Source organism: Clarias gariepinus, chromosome 4, assembly GCF_024256425.1.
Source record: "Clarias gariepinus isolate MV-2021 ecotype Netherlands chromosome 4, CGAR_prim_01v2, whole genome shotgun sequence".
Lineage (NCBI taxonomy): Eukaryota > Metazoa > Chordata > Actinopteri > Siluriformes > Clariidae > Clarias > Clarias gariepinus.
In genome coordinates this window covers 38,578,466-38,597,500 of record NC_071103.1, presented here as the reverse complement: position 1 = coordinate 38,597,500, position 19,035 = coordinate 38,578,466, and the positions used below count along the sequence as shown (strand labels likewise).

At 39.3% G+C, this 19,035-nt stretch overlaps 1 protein-coding gene across 4 annotated transcripts in view; it reads left to right on the top strand.

Annotated features, from left to right (window-relative positions):
• The window catches only part of ntng1a (netrin g1a), a 150,580-nt gene that overhangs the window by 7,314 nt on the left and 124,231 nt on the right, over nt 1-19,035 (top strand). For all 4 annotated transcript variants that reach the window (XM_053494222.1, XM_053494221.1, XM_053494220.1 and 1 more), the window contains exon 2: nt 9,230-9,785. In XM_053494222.1, the coding sequence (XP_053350197.1) occupies nt 9,537-9,785 (249 nt within the window). In that variant the 5' untranslated portion in view covers nt 9,230-9,536. The remainder of the gene's footprint in view (nt 1-9,229; nt 9,786-19,035) is intronic.

The following is a 19,035-nucleotide window of genomic DNA, read 5'->3' as shown; positions in this document are numbered from 1 at the left end:
CTCAGTTCCTTTCTGTCTGTCTCACTCTCCATCTCTCTCTCTCTCTCTCTCTCTCTGTCCCTCTCTCTGTCTCTCTCTCTGTCTCTCTCTTTCTCTCTCTCTCCTTATCTTTCTGTCTCCCTGTATCTGCCTGTCTTTTTCTCCTTTTTCCATCTCTCTTCCTTTCTTTCTCTGTCTGTCTCTCTGTCCTTCTATCCTCATTGCTCTCTGTCTGTCAGTCAGTCTGTTTGTCTCTTTTTCTTTCTTTCTGTCTTTCTTTCTTTTTTTCTTTCTTTCTTTTTCTCTGGCTATATTTATATCTTGCTTCATACATTCTTTCTCTCTCTCCATCTTCCTGTCTCTCTGTCTTTTTCTTTTTTTATCTCCCAGTCTCTCTCTCTCTCTCTCTCTCTCTCTCTCTCTCTCTCTCTCTCTCTCTCTGTAATTATATTATAGTTCAGGAAGTCAGATCTTACTCACGGTGATGATGATGAAGATGATGATTATGAAAATGATGAAGAAGATAAAACAGTATTTGGAACACAGCCAGTCTGGCGTTAACAGCCACACAGCAGTAACAGGAGGCTGATGTGAGCCGCTGTAGTGTTACTGAAGCAGTGTGTGAAGTGTGTGTGTATGAGCCACATTTAGTGTTAGACTTAAGCGTGTGTGTGTGTGTGTGTGTGTGTGTGTGTGCTTTATTTTATTCCACTGGTGTGACACATAATTAGCGAGAGTAAGTTTACAAACTCGCTTTATAATCAGAGAGCATGTTGTTCTTTTTCTCTCTGAGAAATTACACATCAGATTAATTCATCTGCAGACGGATTAAACACACATTCATTTGGTTTGTGAGAACAGATCGTGTGAATAAGCTCCGCCCCGTTCCTAATTAAGCTCTTTGATAATGTGACATTTGTGTTCACGCGTCCCTACAGTACGGACTTGCTGTGAAAGTGATGTATTGAATGATATATTAAAGCTTGTATAAGTGTGTGTAGACGTGTATAGATATGTGCGTCATGTCTGTAAGCAGAAAGTCATGACCCGTATATTTAAACCGAGCCGACGCTGACCTCGCTCGCGCTGAACCCGGGAAACGTTTACAGATTTAAATATAAACTCAATGGCGCGCCGATCGACACCGTCGACTCTAAAAATAGTGTCGACTCTGAATTCCGTCTCGGTGTGAGTGTTAACACGGAGATTAGTGCACGAAAGCATCACTTCAGACTGTCTGACATGCTGAGAAGAGATAACGCCATGTAGCAGAGTGTGTGTGTGTGTGTGTGTGTGTGTGTGTGTGTGTGTGTGTGTGTGTGTGTGTGGAGAGAGTAGTGACAGCAGTGACTGATCGTGACAAAACAATATATAGAAATGCTTAGAATTGACACTGGTACAGTATACTGAGAACTGTGGTCCAATTGTAATATTATACTGGGAACTGTGGAATGGTTTTTACAGTGTAATGGGAACTGAGGTTTGATTGTATCATGGTACTGGGAACTGTGGTCTGAGTGTAACAGGATAATGGGAACTGCGGTCTGAGTGTAACTTCATACTGGGAACTGTACTCTAATTGTTACAATGTAATCAGAACTGTAGTCTGAGTGTAACAGTGTACTGGGAACTGTGGTCTAAGTGTAACCGTGTAATGGGAACTGTGGTCTGAGTGTAACTTCATACTGGGAACTGTAGTCTCATTGTAACATTGTACTGGAAACTGTGGTTTGATTGTAACAATGTAATGGGAACTGTAGTCTAAGTGTAACAGTATACTGGGAACTGTGGTCTGAATGCACAGTATACTGGGAAGTGTGATAGAGTGTGTGTGTGTGTGTGTGTGTGTGTGTGTGTGTGTGTGTGTGTGTGTGTGTGTGTGTGTGTTTGAGTGTATCAGTGTACTGGAAACTGTGGTCTGAGTGTAACAGTATACTGGGAACTGTGGTCTGATCATAACAGTGTACTGGGAACTGTGGTCTGAGTATAACAGTGTACTGGGAACTGTGGTCTGAGTGTAACAGTGTACTGGGAACTGTGGTCTGAGTGTAACAGTGTACTGGAAACTGTGGTTGAGTGTAACCGTGTAATAGGAACTGTGGTCTGAGTGTAACCGTGTAATGGGAACTGTGGTCTGAGTGTAACCGTGTAATGGGAACTGTGGTCTGAGTGTAACCGTGTACTGGGAACTGTGGTCTGATCATAACATTGTACTGGGAACTGTAGTCTAAGTGTACCATTGTACTGGAAACTGTCATCTGAGTGTAATAGTATGCTGGAAGATGTTGTCTGAATGCACAGTATACTGGGAAGTGTGATCTGAGTGTAACATTGTACTGGGAACTGTGGTCTGATCATAACAGTGTACTGGGAACTGTGGTCTAAGTGTAACAGTGTACTGGGAACTGTGGTCTGAGTGTAACAGTGTACTGGGAACTGTGGTCTGATCATAACAGTGTACTGGGAACTGTGGTCTGAGTATAACAGTGTACTGGGAACTGTGGTCTGAGTGTAACAGTGTACTGGGAACTGTGGTCTGAGTATAACAGTGTACTGGGAACTGTGGTCTGAGTGTAACCGTGTAATGGGAACTGTGGTCTGAGTGTAACCGTGTAATGGGAACTGTGGTCTGAGTGTAACAGTGTAATGGGAACTGTGGTCTAAGTGTAACCGTGTAATGGGAACTGTGGTCTAACTAAGTGTAACCGTGTAATGGGAACTGTGGTTTGAGTGTAACTTCATACTGGGAACTGTGGTCTGAGTGTAACATGGTACTGGGAACTGTAGTCTGATTGTACCATTGTACTGGAAACTGTGGTTTGATTGTTACAATGTAATGGGGACTGTAGTCTAAGTGTAACAGTATACTGGGAACTGTGGTCTGAATGCACAGTATACTGGGAAGTGTGAGAGTGTGTGTGTGTGTGTGTGTGTGTGTGTGTGTGTGTGTGTGTGTGTGTGTGTTTGAGTGTATCAGTTACTGATCATAACATTGTACTGGGAACTGTAGTCTAAGTGTACCATTGTACTGGAAACTGTGATCTGAGTGTAATAGTATGCTGGGAGATGTTGTCTGAATGCACAGTATACTGGGAAGTGTGATCTGAGTGTAACATTGTACTGGGAACTGTGGTCTGATCATAACAGTGTACTGGGAACTGTGGTCTAAGTGTAACAGTGTACTGGGAACTGTGGTCTGAGTGACAGTGTACCGGGCACTGTGGTCTGAGTGTAACAGTGTAATGGGAACTGTGGTCTGATCATAACATTGTACTGGGAACTGTGGTCTAAGTGTACCATTGTACTGGAAACTGTGATCTGAGTGTAACAGTGTACTGGGAACTGGTCTGAGTGTAACAGTGTACTGGGAACTGGTCTGAGTGTAACAGATCCCGATGGCTTACTGCCAATTTTTTGTGGGCGTCCTTTTGCCGTATTATCGGTTGTTTAATTGGTTATTGGTAATTGATTAATTAATTAATTGATTAAAAAACATGTAATAATAAATCAGGTCACATGCTGCTCAGTCAGAAATGGCAAAAAGTCTGGATGAAACAGAACCTCAGACACTCGTACACTACTGTGTGTTAGTGCTAACAGATGGGGAGGGAGGCGATCATCACAGCGTGTTTTTGTGTGTGTGTATGTGTGTGTTGTTTTTTTTTATGTGTGTGTAAGGAAGCGGCGTGCGTTCCTACCGAGCGAGAGTGATAACGAGCCACGGCGTGTGAGCTCCAATCTGAGCCTGAGCCTTATCTGTCCCTGTATCATGGATGGCTTGATACACTTACTCACTTACACACACACACACACACACACACACACACACAGATGCCTGCTCGCTCTTTCTCGATCTCTTACCCATTCTCTCCCTGTCTCTCTCTCTTCTCTGTCTGTCTCCTGTGCGAACACGGGATGACAAATTGCACCAACGACATGCTGATGAGCAAAATTTAGACCATGCTCACATCATCTGACTTTAAATAAAAGTGTGCGTTTATAGACGAATAGAAATCTGTGTCTTAAAATGCATATCTTGCTGTTTCTATATTTAACGCGATGTCGTGTTGTGTTCGTTCTCGGCAGAGAGTTCCATATGGTGTTATAAGAGGACGACATGATACTAATATTGTAATGAATTAAATAATAAAATTGACATAAGCCGGAGACAAGCTGGCAAAAAAAAAATCCATGTATCCAGCTGACTTATTTTAAATCCATGATGGTTTCTGACTGACGTCATCGATTCATCGTGTATGAAAGTTAACCCAAAGACAATACTCCCGGACGTATTCTATCACTCCTGGAGGTTCCAGGAGGCTCCCACTTATTGAAAGCAGTTTCCTGATGCTTACGAATAATATTGTGTCTATTTACGCTTAGTGAACCTGTCACTTTTCTTAACAGGCAGAGCTTTAAATTCAACCTTTCTCCTCCTCCATAAGTCGAGTTGAGTCTCTTGCCGTGCCGTGGCAGAATACTGTTTTTTTTTACCCTGTGGTGGAGTTTAATGGTTGTACATCTTAACGTAAGTTCGAGTAGCATTTGATGGCTAATGGTATTAAAATTTATTGGCTAGCTGATTCTGCCCCGTGTGATGAGATCAGATATACCTGGGTAAAGGTGTAATGAAATATTACACGAATTTTCGCCCTTAAAAACTGAAATTTTGCAAGAAATTTGCCCTCGGCATATGAAGCATTTTCGGCATACGAGCAACCGAAAGAAAACAAACCGAGCCAGTTTTAGTTTGGTTTTTAAAGCAAGGGAATAGAACCCGGACCCTGAAGGTACAAGGCGACAGTTCTAAACGCTATGGCACCATGTCGCCTATATTATAATGTACAGCGGTACCTCTGCATACAAATTTAATCCATTCTAAAGGCAAGTTCTGTGAAAATGAAGAGTTCGTATTGTGAAACACATTTACCCATAGGAAATAATGTAAATGCAGATAATCCGTTCCAGCCACCCTAAAATATTACCAATATTACTAATTTCCAACACTATAGTCATATTTTTGTATTAAATATATATATATATATATATATATATATATATATATATATATATATATATATATATATATATATATTTGTAAATGACATGTAAATAGAGTAACATATGAAATAAATAGACATTAATCCTCACTAAATCTTAATTTATGATTCTTCTTGGCACCGCCTGCTTTAAAAACCGAACTAAAAGCAGCTCCTTTTTCTTCTTGTTAACATTCTTGGGACCCATGGTGCTATGTCTTCACTAAAAGTTGCAAAAAATGGCAAAAAAAAAAAAAAACCTTGCTTTACTGGGCTTTTCACTGATATAAACAAGTTTTGAACAGCTTCAGGATGGACGCGCAACTTTAGCGTCCAGTTCGACTCAGTTCTTTCACTCTGTGACAAAAATGCTTTGTATACTGGTGCAAATTTCTTGCAGAATTTCAGATCATGAGGCAAAAAATCATGTGGCGGAGTGTTCGTATGTTGAAGTACCACTATAAGTCCTTACCTAGTGCAAGATTAATGTCTAAGAAATTTAAAATAAAGAAGTAAAAGCTAGCCTAGTGAGCGAGACGTAACGGCACAGTGAGTAAATCTATCCTGTTGAGTCAAAGCTCATCTAGCAGTCGTTGCTAGTGTATCGCGCTGTGATTGGCCGGTTGCTACTTGGAGGTTGGTTTGTGATTTGTGTGCTGCTGTGGTTAATAATTTGAGATGAGTCGCAGGAGGAGTCTCGGATGGCAGTTTTAAGGGTAAACTTTACATAGGTTTCTTGAACAACACATCATTTGGAACACCACATTCCCCAGGTCTTTTTTAAGACGTTAAAGAAAACACCTCTGAACAGATCATGACTTTTTTATCAGCCGTAGACCGAGCGATTACGAATGCGAGTTGCATCGGGAAAGGTCAGTTTTTTTTATGAATCCAAGAGCGCGGCGGTGTCCTATTAACACCCATCGCATCCATCACCGTACACATTACACTGCGATAGATGGAGACCCTGATTAGATCCACCAGATTTAATAAGAGCAGGGTGAGGGGGCAGACGCACAGAAAGGGAGACGAAGGGAGAGACGGAGGGAGGTGGAGAGTAATGGACGGAAAGGAAGAGAAAGATGGACAGAGAGAGAAATGACACCAATTAGATGATGAGCTTCATGAAAAGTGATTAATAGACATAATATGACTATGTTAGGGGATGGAGAGAGATATAATAATAATAATAATAATAATAATAATAATAATTAGCCAAATTCCTGTGTTTGCAAATTAAAACATATTATATAAAAAATGATATATTTGATAAATATCATAAAAATGTATTAATAGAAGAAAAGTATTTACAATAAAAGTGAAATAAAATAGATTTTTAGCTAATTGCTAATAATCTTAAAAAGAAATAAACATAGATAAATTAAACCAAACATTTTTTTTAAATAATTAACAATAAATACATTATATAGAAAATATAACAATTGTTAAAAAAAGAGTGTTTTGGAGAGAGAGAGTAATATATAATAATAATAATAATAATAATAATAATAATAATAATAATTGTATACAACAGTCTTTAAATTAATAAATTAAAGAAATTAATAAAATTTAATAAAAATATTATATGAAATAATAATTAAAAGAAATACATAAAGAAAAATTTAATAAATAATTTCTCACTAATGTGTTGGAGAGAAATTAAGAGACAAAGAAATAGAGTAAAAAGGACAGACAGAAAAAGTTGGAATAAAAGAAAGACAAGAAGGAGTGGAAAGAAAGATGAAAAGAGAGACAAACAAAGATAGATTTTTTGGTAGATAGATAGATAGATAGATAGATAAATAGATAGATAGATAGATAGATAGATAGATAGATAGGTTGATAGATTGGCATAACCTGCACTAAACTCTATTGCATCTGGTTGTGAAGTCTCACCAATTTCATCACACACACACACACACACACACACACTAGACGTCATGTTCATTCACAGTGAGTGTAAGTGCTGACTCCACACTGAATGACTGGCACATTAATTCACTTTTCCTCACTCTTTTGTTTCTGAGCTCATGTCGCGTCGCCGTCTTGTTTCCGCTCTCGGAGCGATTCACTTTTATGATGCGACGCTCAAATTACACGCCTGATAAAAAATAATTTTGCTTCCCTTTTATTTGTCTAATTGCAGTTGTTCACTTTAAGTGCGATAAAAGGGACAATTAGTGTTTTAACAGCGTGCTGTAAACGCGAGCTGACAGGGAATCATTTCAGCTTAATTACACACCAAAATACGGAGACGGCAAACAAACAGCAGAGACACGAGGCATCCAGTCAGCTGGCGAGACTGTTAGTTCAACAACAGTGTGTGAGAGGCATTTTTAATGTCGCATTTAAGTGTCATTTATATTTTATTTCATTATGGCACTTATTCAGTCCACACTGACAGATTTAGGTTTTCTGTAATGAGCTGTGTGTTTAACGTTGATGGAAGGAGTCTCCAGTGTCAGAGCTTTTCTAACATCTACAGAAGAGTTTACACTTTGTCTTTTTATTTTGGTTCCATTGAATTTAATACAAGACGTGCAAGAGTGAATGACAGAATGAATACCACGGTCTTTAATTATTTGGGGGATTGGTTACGGCTAAACTAGGGAGGGAGTCGGAGAGGAATCCAAAATCCCCATCATCCAGGTGAGCTTAACTGGGAGCCGAGTCATATCATTTGCACTTCATACTCGTTCAATAAAAGCATTTCACTACTTATCCAAGTAGCTTTTTCAGTCTGAGGGCTGTACCTGGACTCTCTGCATTGTATATATACAGTATATATGTGTATATTGTTCAACTTCAAAGTAATAAATAATACATTATATACAATTTGCATTTAACTAACAACATATGAATTAAAATTTTAATACTTTGTTTAATGACATACATTTATATAATATTCCTTAAACTATATTCATCGTTTTTTATAATAATAATGTAACTATATGTTATTATTATTATTATTATTATTATTATTATTATTATTAAAACTATGAAGACTGCACATATCCTTGTAATTGCAAAATGAAAAACAATTGGTGAACAATAATTGGTGTAGTGGTTAGCACTGTCGCCTTGCACCTCCAGGGTCTGGGTTCGATTCCCGGCCAGGGTCGATTCCCCACTGTGTGCCTGGAGTTTGTATGTTCTCTCCTTGCTTGGTAGGTTTCCTCCTGGTACTCCGGTTTCCTTCCACAGTCCAAATACATGCAGATTAGGTTAATTGGCTCTTGGGATAGGCTCCAGGCCCCCGCAACCGTGTACACAGGATGAAGTGGTATAGAAGATGAGTGAGTGATAATAGTAATAGTAAATTATATATAAAAAATTAAATAGTTGATAAATAATACGTTTTTTTTAGGTAACTGTAAAAAAAAAAGGAAAAAAAAATCTTTTTTTTTTTGTTTTTTTATTTTTTAAGGCAAAGCTAAAAACTGTTGAAGTGTATATTAATTTTTGGGGCCCTCTCTGGGTAACTAACTCTCGTTCATTGCACCATGACTCTATTTTTGTTTGTCGAACAGGAAGTTGTGTCCGAATAAGGAAAGTGAAAAGATTAGCAAAAAGTGTGAAGGGTCATGAGAAGAGGGGGAGTTAAAAAAGACCAGTATGGTGGGTCAACAGGGTCATAATCGTGTTGGACGGACAGAAAGACACGCAGGCGAATTCTTTCAGAGTTCAGCGCTCTGCATCCCGCCTTCACACACTTTGTTATGCTCTTTTGTACCTCCTGTGTGTGCATCTATAGATCGCGGTGAGGTTCCAGATATGGTGTTACTATAGTAACTTTTGTACGCGGATTTGCCCTCCATTAAACGAGTCATCGTTTACTCGCATAAATGGAACGTAAACAACATTTTCCTTTTCAAATCTCACACTTCAAGACCTTTTATATACTGTAGGCGAAGGCCTAATTCCATTTGGGTGTCATATGGACCTGTCTGTACGTGTGTGTGTGTGTGTGTGTGTGTGTGATGAATAGCTGTGGACGGGAATGGCATGTGTGATGTGAAAGCTGCGGATCACGTTCTCTTTGATGGCCTTTTTGAAATGCGAGATTTCTCAGCAAGGTGGATAAGACCCCCAAGTGGTCCGCTCTCTCTCTTTCTCTCTCTCTCACTCTCTCTCTCTTTTTCTCTCCTATTCTATTCCCTTGTCGCATTCTCACTCTCTGCTTCTTTCTTTCCTCTGCTTTCTCCGCACAGATCGACGGACGGGAAGAGGAAGATGATTGACAGAAAGCAAAGCTGAGACGGCTGCCCATCAAAAGTATCAGCCCATAGAAGACGACTCGTATCAGACATCTCCCTCTCTCTTTCTCTATTTATCATTCTCGGTTCTCCCAGCGGATCCCTTTAAAGAGTGCGAAGCGCAGAAGAAGCTGGCATGTTCCCTCACCTCTGGCACCCTCTGCTCGGTAACGCTCGGATTATTTTGTAAACTCGACCCCCTGAACACGCACTCTCTCTGTATCCTTATTCGCTCGACCCGTCCATCCGCGCTCAGGCAGCCATGCGCGTGTGGTTGATGGTGACCCTCCAGGCGGCCTGGCCGTGTTTCTTCGGACTGGCCATGCAGCACTACCCCACCACGTGGGGTCACTACGACATGTGCAAGTCGCAGGTTTACACAGACGACGGACTCACCTGGGATTACATGGCCTGCCAGCCCGAGGCCGCCGACATGACCAAGTACCTGAAGGTGACCCTCGATCCTCCGGACATCACCTGCGGAGACCCGCCCGAGACCTACTGCGCCCTGGTGAGTGTGTGTGACCGGTTAAAGGGAGCCGGAGTGTGTAGTCACTGTACCACTTAGTGGACTGTGAAGTGCTTTTGTTGTTGTTCTGCCAAGAAATCGTGCAAACCTGTTTACACTAAAACGACTTGACAAATGGACTGTGAGATGATGATGTTGATGATGATGATGTATAAGAGAAATATGCTGTCCTGACCGGACAAGTCATTTTGCTGTTGCTTCACTATATTAGCGATGGGCATGAGTACAATCCACTGACAAGATAAATCGATCGAACTTGTTCTCTTTTATCTTGGAACTTCATCAAATCCATTTTACATTGATCCAAGTACAAAAAAATGGAAAACCTTCCAGAGTCAAAGCCATGTCTTTGTTTAAAAGTTTATAGCTGGTTGCAGTGGAAATGTGGGCGGGAACAACATTCTGGGAATTGGGGTGGGAACCGCATTCTGATTGGTTACAGTAAGCATTTTTGTAGTGTGATCTGGCATGTTCCTGCCATGCACAGCTTAGTGGTTTTCACATCTGATTGAACTAATCAGCTAATTAACAGCCTTTCCGTAATTGAAGTGGGTGTGAAACTAAACTAAAAGGCAGGTGTCCCTCCAGCACCAGGGATGAGAACCACAGCCATACTGAATAATCAGGCCAATCATTAGTAAACCAATCGCCGATGGATTAATAATCGGTTTAACCGCACAGTACAACGCTTTGTTCATAGTTTTATGTTTTTTTCGTGTCTGTTATAGAAATTTAATTAACATTGAGGTGCATACACATACGCTACAGAAGGTCTTGGACATTATACATTTTCTGCTCTACTGTGAAGTTTGTCAACCAGAGCACATGCAAGTACAATGTAAGTAATCGGGGTTAAATTTCACCAACCTTCGTTCCGTACAAAAATACATTCCCAGGTTCAGCTGAGACTTCGAAGCTTCTGCAGAACCACTGAGCTAAAAGGAGTTTGTATCTTTTAAAGTTGCACAGTATTTAAGACAAAGTTAACTCTTTCCTTTGCCAGTTAGCCATATGCTATATGACCAGTTCCCAGCATGTGCAGTCACTGGCATTATATGCATACACTTTGTTGGATGTGCAGAATTATTATTTTTTTAATCAAATATTGATTGCACTTTTTTATTATCTATAATCGATAATAACTAATGATCATCCCATTAATGATGTGGATATTTTGTGTGCGGGAGCTGCAGTGCAACTGATTAAAGTGGCAGTGGGAGTTGCAGTTCTAGTTGTATTTCAGGTGAGAACTGTAATCTGATATCACAGACTTTGGGGCAGGGTATGCTATACATAGATTTTTTTACAGTGGTGTTTTGGTTGGCAACTGTGATCTGTTTGGCTGCAGCTGTACAATGGGTTGGAACTGCTGTTCAATGAGCTCTACCTGAATTAAGGGCAGGATGTATAGTCTTAGAGGTTGGACGCAACTGAAGTCTTGAGTAATTACAGTTGATTTTTTGTGTGAACTACAGCCTGATTGATTCTATCAACATTTTAGAATTTTATCTTCCAATAAATAGGGTTAGTTATTTGCTAATATGTGTTTGAGCATATGGGATAATAATTCAATTCAAGTCAGTGCAGTTTTATTGTCATTATAATAACAGGTATAAATAACAACAAGATATAATTTGGCAACATCTCCTGGCATGTAATATACAATAATAATAACAACAATAATAATTAAAACAAAAAGCCACAATTGACCTATTTAAAGCATTTATTTAATCAAGTCTACACCTATTTGAATATCCATGACAATAACAGGTTGTTTAAATCTCAAATGGAAACCAGACGTGTTTTGCTTCTATCCCAAAATGCTAAGCGACGCCTTTATGATTCCTCAATCCTACGTCCTTCAACCCATGACTCTGCAATCGATTGAAGACTGAATGCATATAGAGAAATAAAAAAATGTGAAGAGATGAGGCTTTTATATCAAGCAGATCAAGTAGGTGTGGTTTTTTATTTATTTTTATACAGTATATGGGCTTACAGTATGTCATCCACCTATCGCAAAAAAAACTATTTCAATAAGTAATGTGATATATATATATATATATATATATATATATATATATATATATATATATATAAACTGTATATATGAATTACATAATATACAAAAATATACCATACATTAGGCTCTACATACAGTATAAGTGCTGCAAAGTACTATTTTGGAACAATATACAGTATACATTAGTCAGACGAAACAAAAATAGTCTTTTTAGTCTTTGGCAATAATTCAGCAGGGTTGTGTCGATGATCTCAGGACCACCGTCATCCCCTGAGTGAAACGCGGGGGTGGGAGCATCATGATATGGAGCTGCGTCTCTGCAAACAGTACTGCGGCAATACACCTTATATGCCATGTAGTGGAGAATAAAAGATATTTTATTATTGGTCAAGAATCTGGAAGAACATTATCAGACATTTTAAACAAAATGATGACAGTAACCCGAGAGGGACTTGCATGAATGAGGCAATTTCTTGACTTTAATTTCAGTAAAACTGTGATTTTTTGTTTTATTCTTAAGTCCATCAGAGAGATCCCTGTAACCCTGGGGATTTGCTAATAATTTGCATTGAGGAATGGAGCAAAATTAAGTTGATGCTGCAAAAAGCTCATTGTTTCTGAAGTAAATACCTCAATGCTGAAATTCCCAACAACTGAAAAAAAAATCTGTTTAATTCTATTAATCTTATTTGTACAGCATGTTTAACCATGGACATTGTCGTGAAGCAACTTTTTTTTGAAAAATGCAAATCAGGAGATGTAATGTCAGAATTTTCCTACTGGTAGCGAAACTTGATTGTTATATTAGTCTTTATCAATATCTGCTACCTACAGTTTTGAATTGTATTTGGACTGTGAAAAATATAATACATTTCTTTTGGAGGTAGCATGTTCTGACATGATCGTCACAGTTTTTGATATGTTGTTTTTAATGTTTCACAAATAGAATTCTTATAAATTTTTTGTAATTTAAAAAAATAAATCAAGGTCAAAATAGTTACCATATATGGTTCCTTACCCTTCTAGAGTAGTTTTTTCATTTTTTTTTACTTAAAAACTTTACTTTAAACATAAAACTGTACAAAAATACTTATTTTATATAAATAAATTCAGGTAGTGATACTGGCACTACAGATATTACACATACAAATCAAAGTCCAGTTCAGTTCGGTGCAATTTACCCCTAAGTCACGTAGGCAGCCCTAAACCCTAAAACACTTCTGGAAAAACATATTAATGCCCCAACTACAACCTAGACCAGTTTTGAAACATATTTAAAATTTTACCCAATATGTTACCAATTATATACTCAGCAAAAAAAGAAACGTCCCTTTTTCAGGACTGTGTATTTCAACAATAATGTTGTAAAAATCCAAATAACTTTACAGATCTTCATTGTAAAGGGTTTAAACAATGTTTTCCATGCATGTTTAATTAACCATAATCAATTAATTAACATGCACCTGTGGAATGGTCGTTAAGACCTTAACAGCTTACAGAAAGTAGGCATTTAGGGTCACAGTTCTAAAAACGCAGGACACTAAAGAGACTCGTCTACCGACTGTAAAAAACACCCAAAGAAAGATGCCCAGGGTCCCTGCTCATCTGCGTGAACGTGCATTAGGCATGCTGCAGGGAGGCATGAGGACTGCTGATGTGGCTAGGGCGATAAATCGCCATGTCCGCACCGTGAGACGCCTAAGACGGCGCTACAGGGAGACAGGAAGGACGGCCGATCATCCTCGCGGTGGAAGACCACGTGTAACAACACCTGCACAGGATCGGTACATCCGAATATCACACCTGCGTGACAGGTACAGGATGGCCACAACAACTGCCCGAGTCACACCAGGAACACACAATCCCTCCATGAGTGCTCAGACTGTCCGCAATAGGCAGTCCATGAGGAGGAGATGCACTGCAGTACTTCAAGCAGCTGGTGGCCACCAGAAACTGACTGGTACTTTTGATTTTGAGCCTCCCTTCATTCAGGGACACATTGTAAAACATTTTTAGTTTATGTCTTATGGTGTTGACTTTTTTAGTGTTCATGCAAATATATTCTGTTTGTAGGGTCATGAACTGGAATCCCAGGATCCCCAGGCTGCCCCAGTTGCGCCCTTTAGCGAGACCTGTAACTCCCACCTGCTCACTCGTACCCTGTCTCCTGCATAAAAGTGTCAGCAAAGTGAGCCTAATGAAATGTTTACCTTTCTACAGATGCATATAATTGCTTTAAATTTATTTTCCCTGGGGAAAAAAAAATTGCAATCCTGTCAACTCAGGGAAGATTGCAGGGCTGCCGGCTCTCAAACTCCCGCCCACAGTGTTTGATTGAGAGGTACACTCTGTCAACAGGGAAAATATAAATTAAAAGCAAGACTGAAACAGGGTTTTATTTTTGGCCGAGTTGTAGCTTGGAGATGAGAAACTGCAACTGCAAATTTTTGGAGCAGAATCAGACTTTAGACAAAATATAGATAGATTGATAGACATTCTCAAATGTATAAAATAATAACAATTATGAAAATAAGCATAATTTATTTCATGCAATAAAATTTTATGTGTTAATGTTGACCGAAAGGTCTTAACATGGTTGTAAAAGGTGAATAAATAGAGTGGTAATCACCATTGGTCTCCACAGTCCATATTAAACTAAAGAGGTTCCTAGATGGATGGATGGATGAATGGATGGATGGATGAATAAGTGATTAAGTATTGATTATTGACACAGGACGTACTGGGGCACAACAGCACACTTCCTTAATGAAGACTGGTGTATGCGTGTCTTAGGGCACTATTTTCCCCAAAACTTGAATCCTGACATTTTAAAACCGTGTTAATCTGGTGACAGCCTGTCAGTCATAATGAACAAAAATGGAGAAAAAAATGATGCTAACAGTTTCAGCATCATGTGTGTATTGCAGGGTTTATTATAAACAAGGATTTTGACGTCTTGTCATGTTGTTCACACATGCACGGTGGATATTAATCAATTTCATTTGTTTAGCACTTTGTCATTGTCACAACGGAGCTTTACACAATCAAAAGAATTATTGAAGTTTGTATGAAATGTGTGTATAGCTGAGGAAGACGGCGACAGTGGCAAGGAAACACTCCCTGAGATGGCAATAGGAAGAAACCTTGAGAGGAACCAGACTCAACAGGGAACCCATCCTCATCTGGGTGATAACGGATATAACATGAACTGTATAGGAATTCATAAGGATTAGCGATTCCTGCGAAGCGTATTCGCTCATACTGACTTGCAGCCCTCTGCTGGCGTGGAGTGGAACTGTCATGTGAAACCATGTGAATCTTTCTGCGAGTACTTCCCGCCGGTCAACCACTGAATTAACCCTGCGTTAATGATACACGACTCTGGGCCTACAGGCGGTCCGCTGCTAAAAAAAAAAAGGAAAACGCGAACGAACGAGTGAATACGTTTGAAATATTATTTACTCACTAGAACCAGAGCTGGGCTTTGCCTCATTTAGAGAGCCGTTAGACTCGCGATTGGAGAGCTCTTCATTAAGCGTGTTTGTCTAGCGCGGTGTCTTTCATTAGCACCAGAAAAGGAGGAGAAGAGGTTTCTGAAAAGCTTTGAAGCAGCGGCGATGGTGTACGTCTTCTGTTAGCAGAGGAACCTAATTAAAAAAAAAAAAACTGTCCTTCATTTACGGCACATCGCTTTGAAAGTCACAGCTAGATATGAGATGTTAGTTTAAGAGGGTGTGTAGGAACATATGTGTACATTTAAGTGTGTGTGTGTGTATATTTTAGCCAGCACTTGCTATTCCCATGGGCCGATAGATACACGGTGTTCTAGCTTCAACAGCCTTAGCCCTGTAGCTCGAGAAGTAGTTTTTCGGGCTTGAACTGTACATTAGGAGTAAAAATAGCTGGCGAAAAAGTACACTCAGTGACTCTGGAGCTAATATCATCCACCTCTGAAAAAAAAAAAGTGAATTATTCACCAGATGTTTGTGCCTAAACGTGTTTTATTCATGACGTTAAATATTCAGGGCCTCGTCTCGGAGGAAGCACGCGGCACGCTCTGACGGATTAGCATGGCTAGCAAAGGAAGGTGAAAGTCTGTTAACCTTTAATACGCCGCTCTCGATGAGCGCTGAAGACCCGCGTCACACTCCAGCACCGTTCCAGTCAATAAATAAGCCTATCTGAAACCCTAACAAGTGTTGGTGGGTGCCGCGTGGGCCGAATTTCACGGCCGGCGAGTCTGTAATCTCTCTCTCGCTGTGAAATGTGGCAGATTGAAATCAAGCGTGTTGTTGTTTGAAGCTTGGATGTGTGCGTGTTGTGTGTATGTGTGTGCGTGTATGTGTTTGCGTGTGTGTGTGTGTGTGTGGTTTATGGGTTTATTGTCCGTTCAGTGTAAGGGCACGTAAAATGGGCCGTGAAACAGCCTTGTTTTTCTCGCTCGATCAACTTCTTGAGCGGTTTAGCCTTTAGTGACGATGCGCTGATTAGGCCAGGAGCAGTTTGCTTTATGACGGAGGTAATCAGTCGTTTATTTTAGGGATCGAGCGCTGATGAGAGAACTCCATCCTCTTTTCAATCCATCCTCATTGATTTCTGCTCATCTCATCTCATCTCTCTCTCTCTCTCACTAAATCTTCCTGTCTTTCTCTCTCCCCTGCTTTTTTACGTCTTTTCTTTCTAGTCTCATTTCCTTTTGCTTTTATAACCTCTCTCTCTCTCTCTCTCTCTCTCTCTGTGGTGGGTGGGGTTGGGGAAAATGACAAAAACAATCATATTAAATATTATACACTTGACGTTCCACTCAAACCAGTTAGGAGTAAAAAAAAAAACTTGGAATATGAAAAAAAGAAGAAGAAGCAGAAACCCCAGAAATAACTTTAATATAACATAAATAAAACTCTTGCTATACATCACTTGGTATATAGAATTTCTAATTAATGAATGCATAAATATTATTAATAATTCATAATAAATTATTATTTTTTACAATTATTTACTAGAAAGAAAAAAATGTCAATTATTATTTTTTTTATTCTAATTTTAATTAAAAAATATTTAAATAATGCTTTAACATGAGCTGCTATATATATATATATATATATATATATATATATATATATATATATATACAGGGGTTGGACAATGAAACTGAAACACCTGGTTTTAGACCACAATAATTCATTAGTATGGTGTAGGGCCTCCTTTTGCGGCCATACAGCATCAATTCGTCTTGGGAATGACAGTTACAAGTCCTGCACAGTGACCAGAGGGATTCTGAGCCATTATTCTTGGAGAATAGTGGTCAGATCACTACATGATGCTGGTGGAGGAAAACGTTTCCTGACTCGCTCCTCCAAAACACCCCAAAGTGGCTTCTTAATATTTAGATCTGATGACTGTGCAGGCCATGGGAGATGTTCAACTTGACTTACATGTTCATCAAACCACTCTGTCACCACTCTGCCTTGCTGTGTGTATTGGTGCACTATTACCCTTCCTCTCGCGTCCACAGTTACCCCTGTTGGATGTGGTTTGTCCTTCTTGGTGGTATGCTAATGGTGGACATTACCCTGGATACCATGGCTCTTGATACATCACAAAGACTTGCTGTCTTGGTCACAGATGCACCAAAAATTTGTCCTCTTTTGACCTCTGATATGTCACCCATAATATCGTGAGCTTTGCAATATTTTAGGCAAAACTGTGCTATTGCTTTGCTAATTAAACCTTCACACTCTGCTCTTACTGATGGAATGTGCAATCAATAAAGACTGGCCAGTGTTTATATATATATATAGGGGTTGGACAATTTTCCCCACTGACCTAAATCCACTAGAACCCCTCTGGACCATCATGTTTCGTCCATCCGATGCCATCAGGTTGCACCTTAGACCGAGCTGCTACTGTACAATGAAATTTCAGTACAATGAACTAACCTGCCCCATCATTTTAAATGTTTTTCGAGGTGTCTTTGAGTTCAACACTCTGTAGGTTGATCATTTTTCAAGTGGCATCCTTTCCTTCCCCAGTAACCCAGTCCATATCAGTGCAGATAACCAGCGGAATTATTTCCCCTTTGAGATCTCATGTGTTTGAGACCTATATTTGAGCCTAGATATGTATATGTGTGTGTCTGTCCAAAACACAGCCTTTTTTTCAGAACTGTGAAATAACACAAATGGTAATTTGTAACAACAGCAACAACAACAACAAAAACAGTTGTTATTTTAGGACATGAAGGTCAGCCTTTCTGGAACAGTTCTTGCAGAAACAGTATTGTCAAGAACATTTGCAAAACCCATCAAGCACCATAAGGAAGCTGATAAATTGGCTTTGTAGAATACAGAAAATATGAACTATAAAGCTTTTTTAATGGGAAAACACAAAAGCGTGAGACATTGGATGAGAAGTAAACGCATCGGCAGGTTCAGTGTTTATCTACAGTACGCTGATGGCAACGCTGCAACCTCTTAAGTGTGGTGGAACATTTTTTATTTTCTCCTTAATAGTGATTCACTCATCTTCCAGGCTGGATATCCTTTGGACTAGAACCTCGAGTCGACCCCGCTGCACGTGCTCACTATTTACCTTTATCCGATTATGTAAAACAGGAACTAGTTTGTTGAACTGATGCTTGATAGCATGATGAAACTGTCTCAGGAGAGCAACACCAACACTGAGCTCTACTGCAGAGGAGACGTTCATTTAGAGTCACCAGCCTCAGAAATCACCAATTAACAACCAGCATCTCAGATCAGAGGCGTTATGAAGCTTTACAGAGCAGAAGGAGCAGATATACATCTTAATATCAACTGTTTAAAGGAGATCATTGTGTATTTTGTATAGTGTAGAAAAAAATAAAAATCAGGAAAGACCACGGAGTTAGAAGGAGAGGTGTGTCCAAACTTTTGACTGGTAGTAAAATCAAAGGTTAATTTTTTCACAAAACAACTCTTTAATACTGGAACACTGGGATATAATAATAATAATAATAATAATAATAATAATAATAATAATCTCAGTCTTCTGCATTAAATAAACATTTTAAATGAATATTTCTATGCACAGTTTATACATCCATATCCATGAATTCTCCACTGTAAACCCTAGAGTCTCTCTCTCTCTCACACACACACACACACACTCGTTTACTCCGTGTGTGTAAGTGGGAGTTGTTTTCTCAGACAGACTGAGTGAGCTGATGCG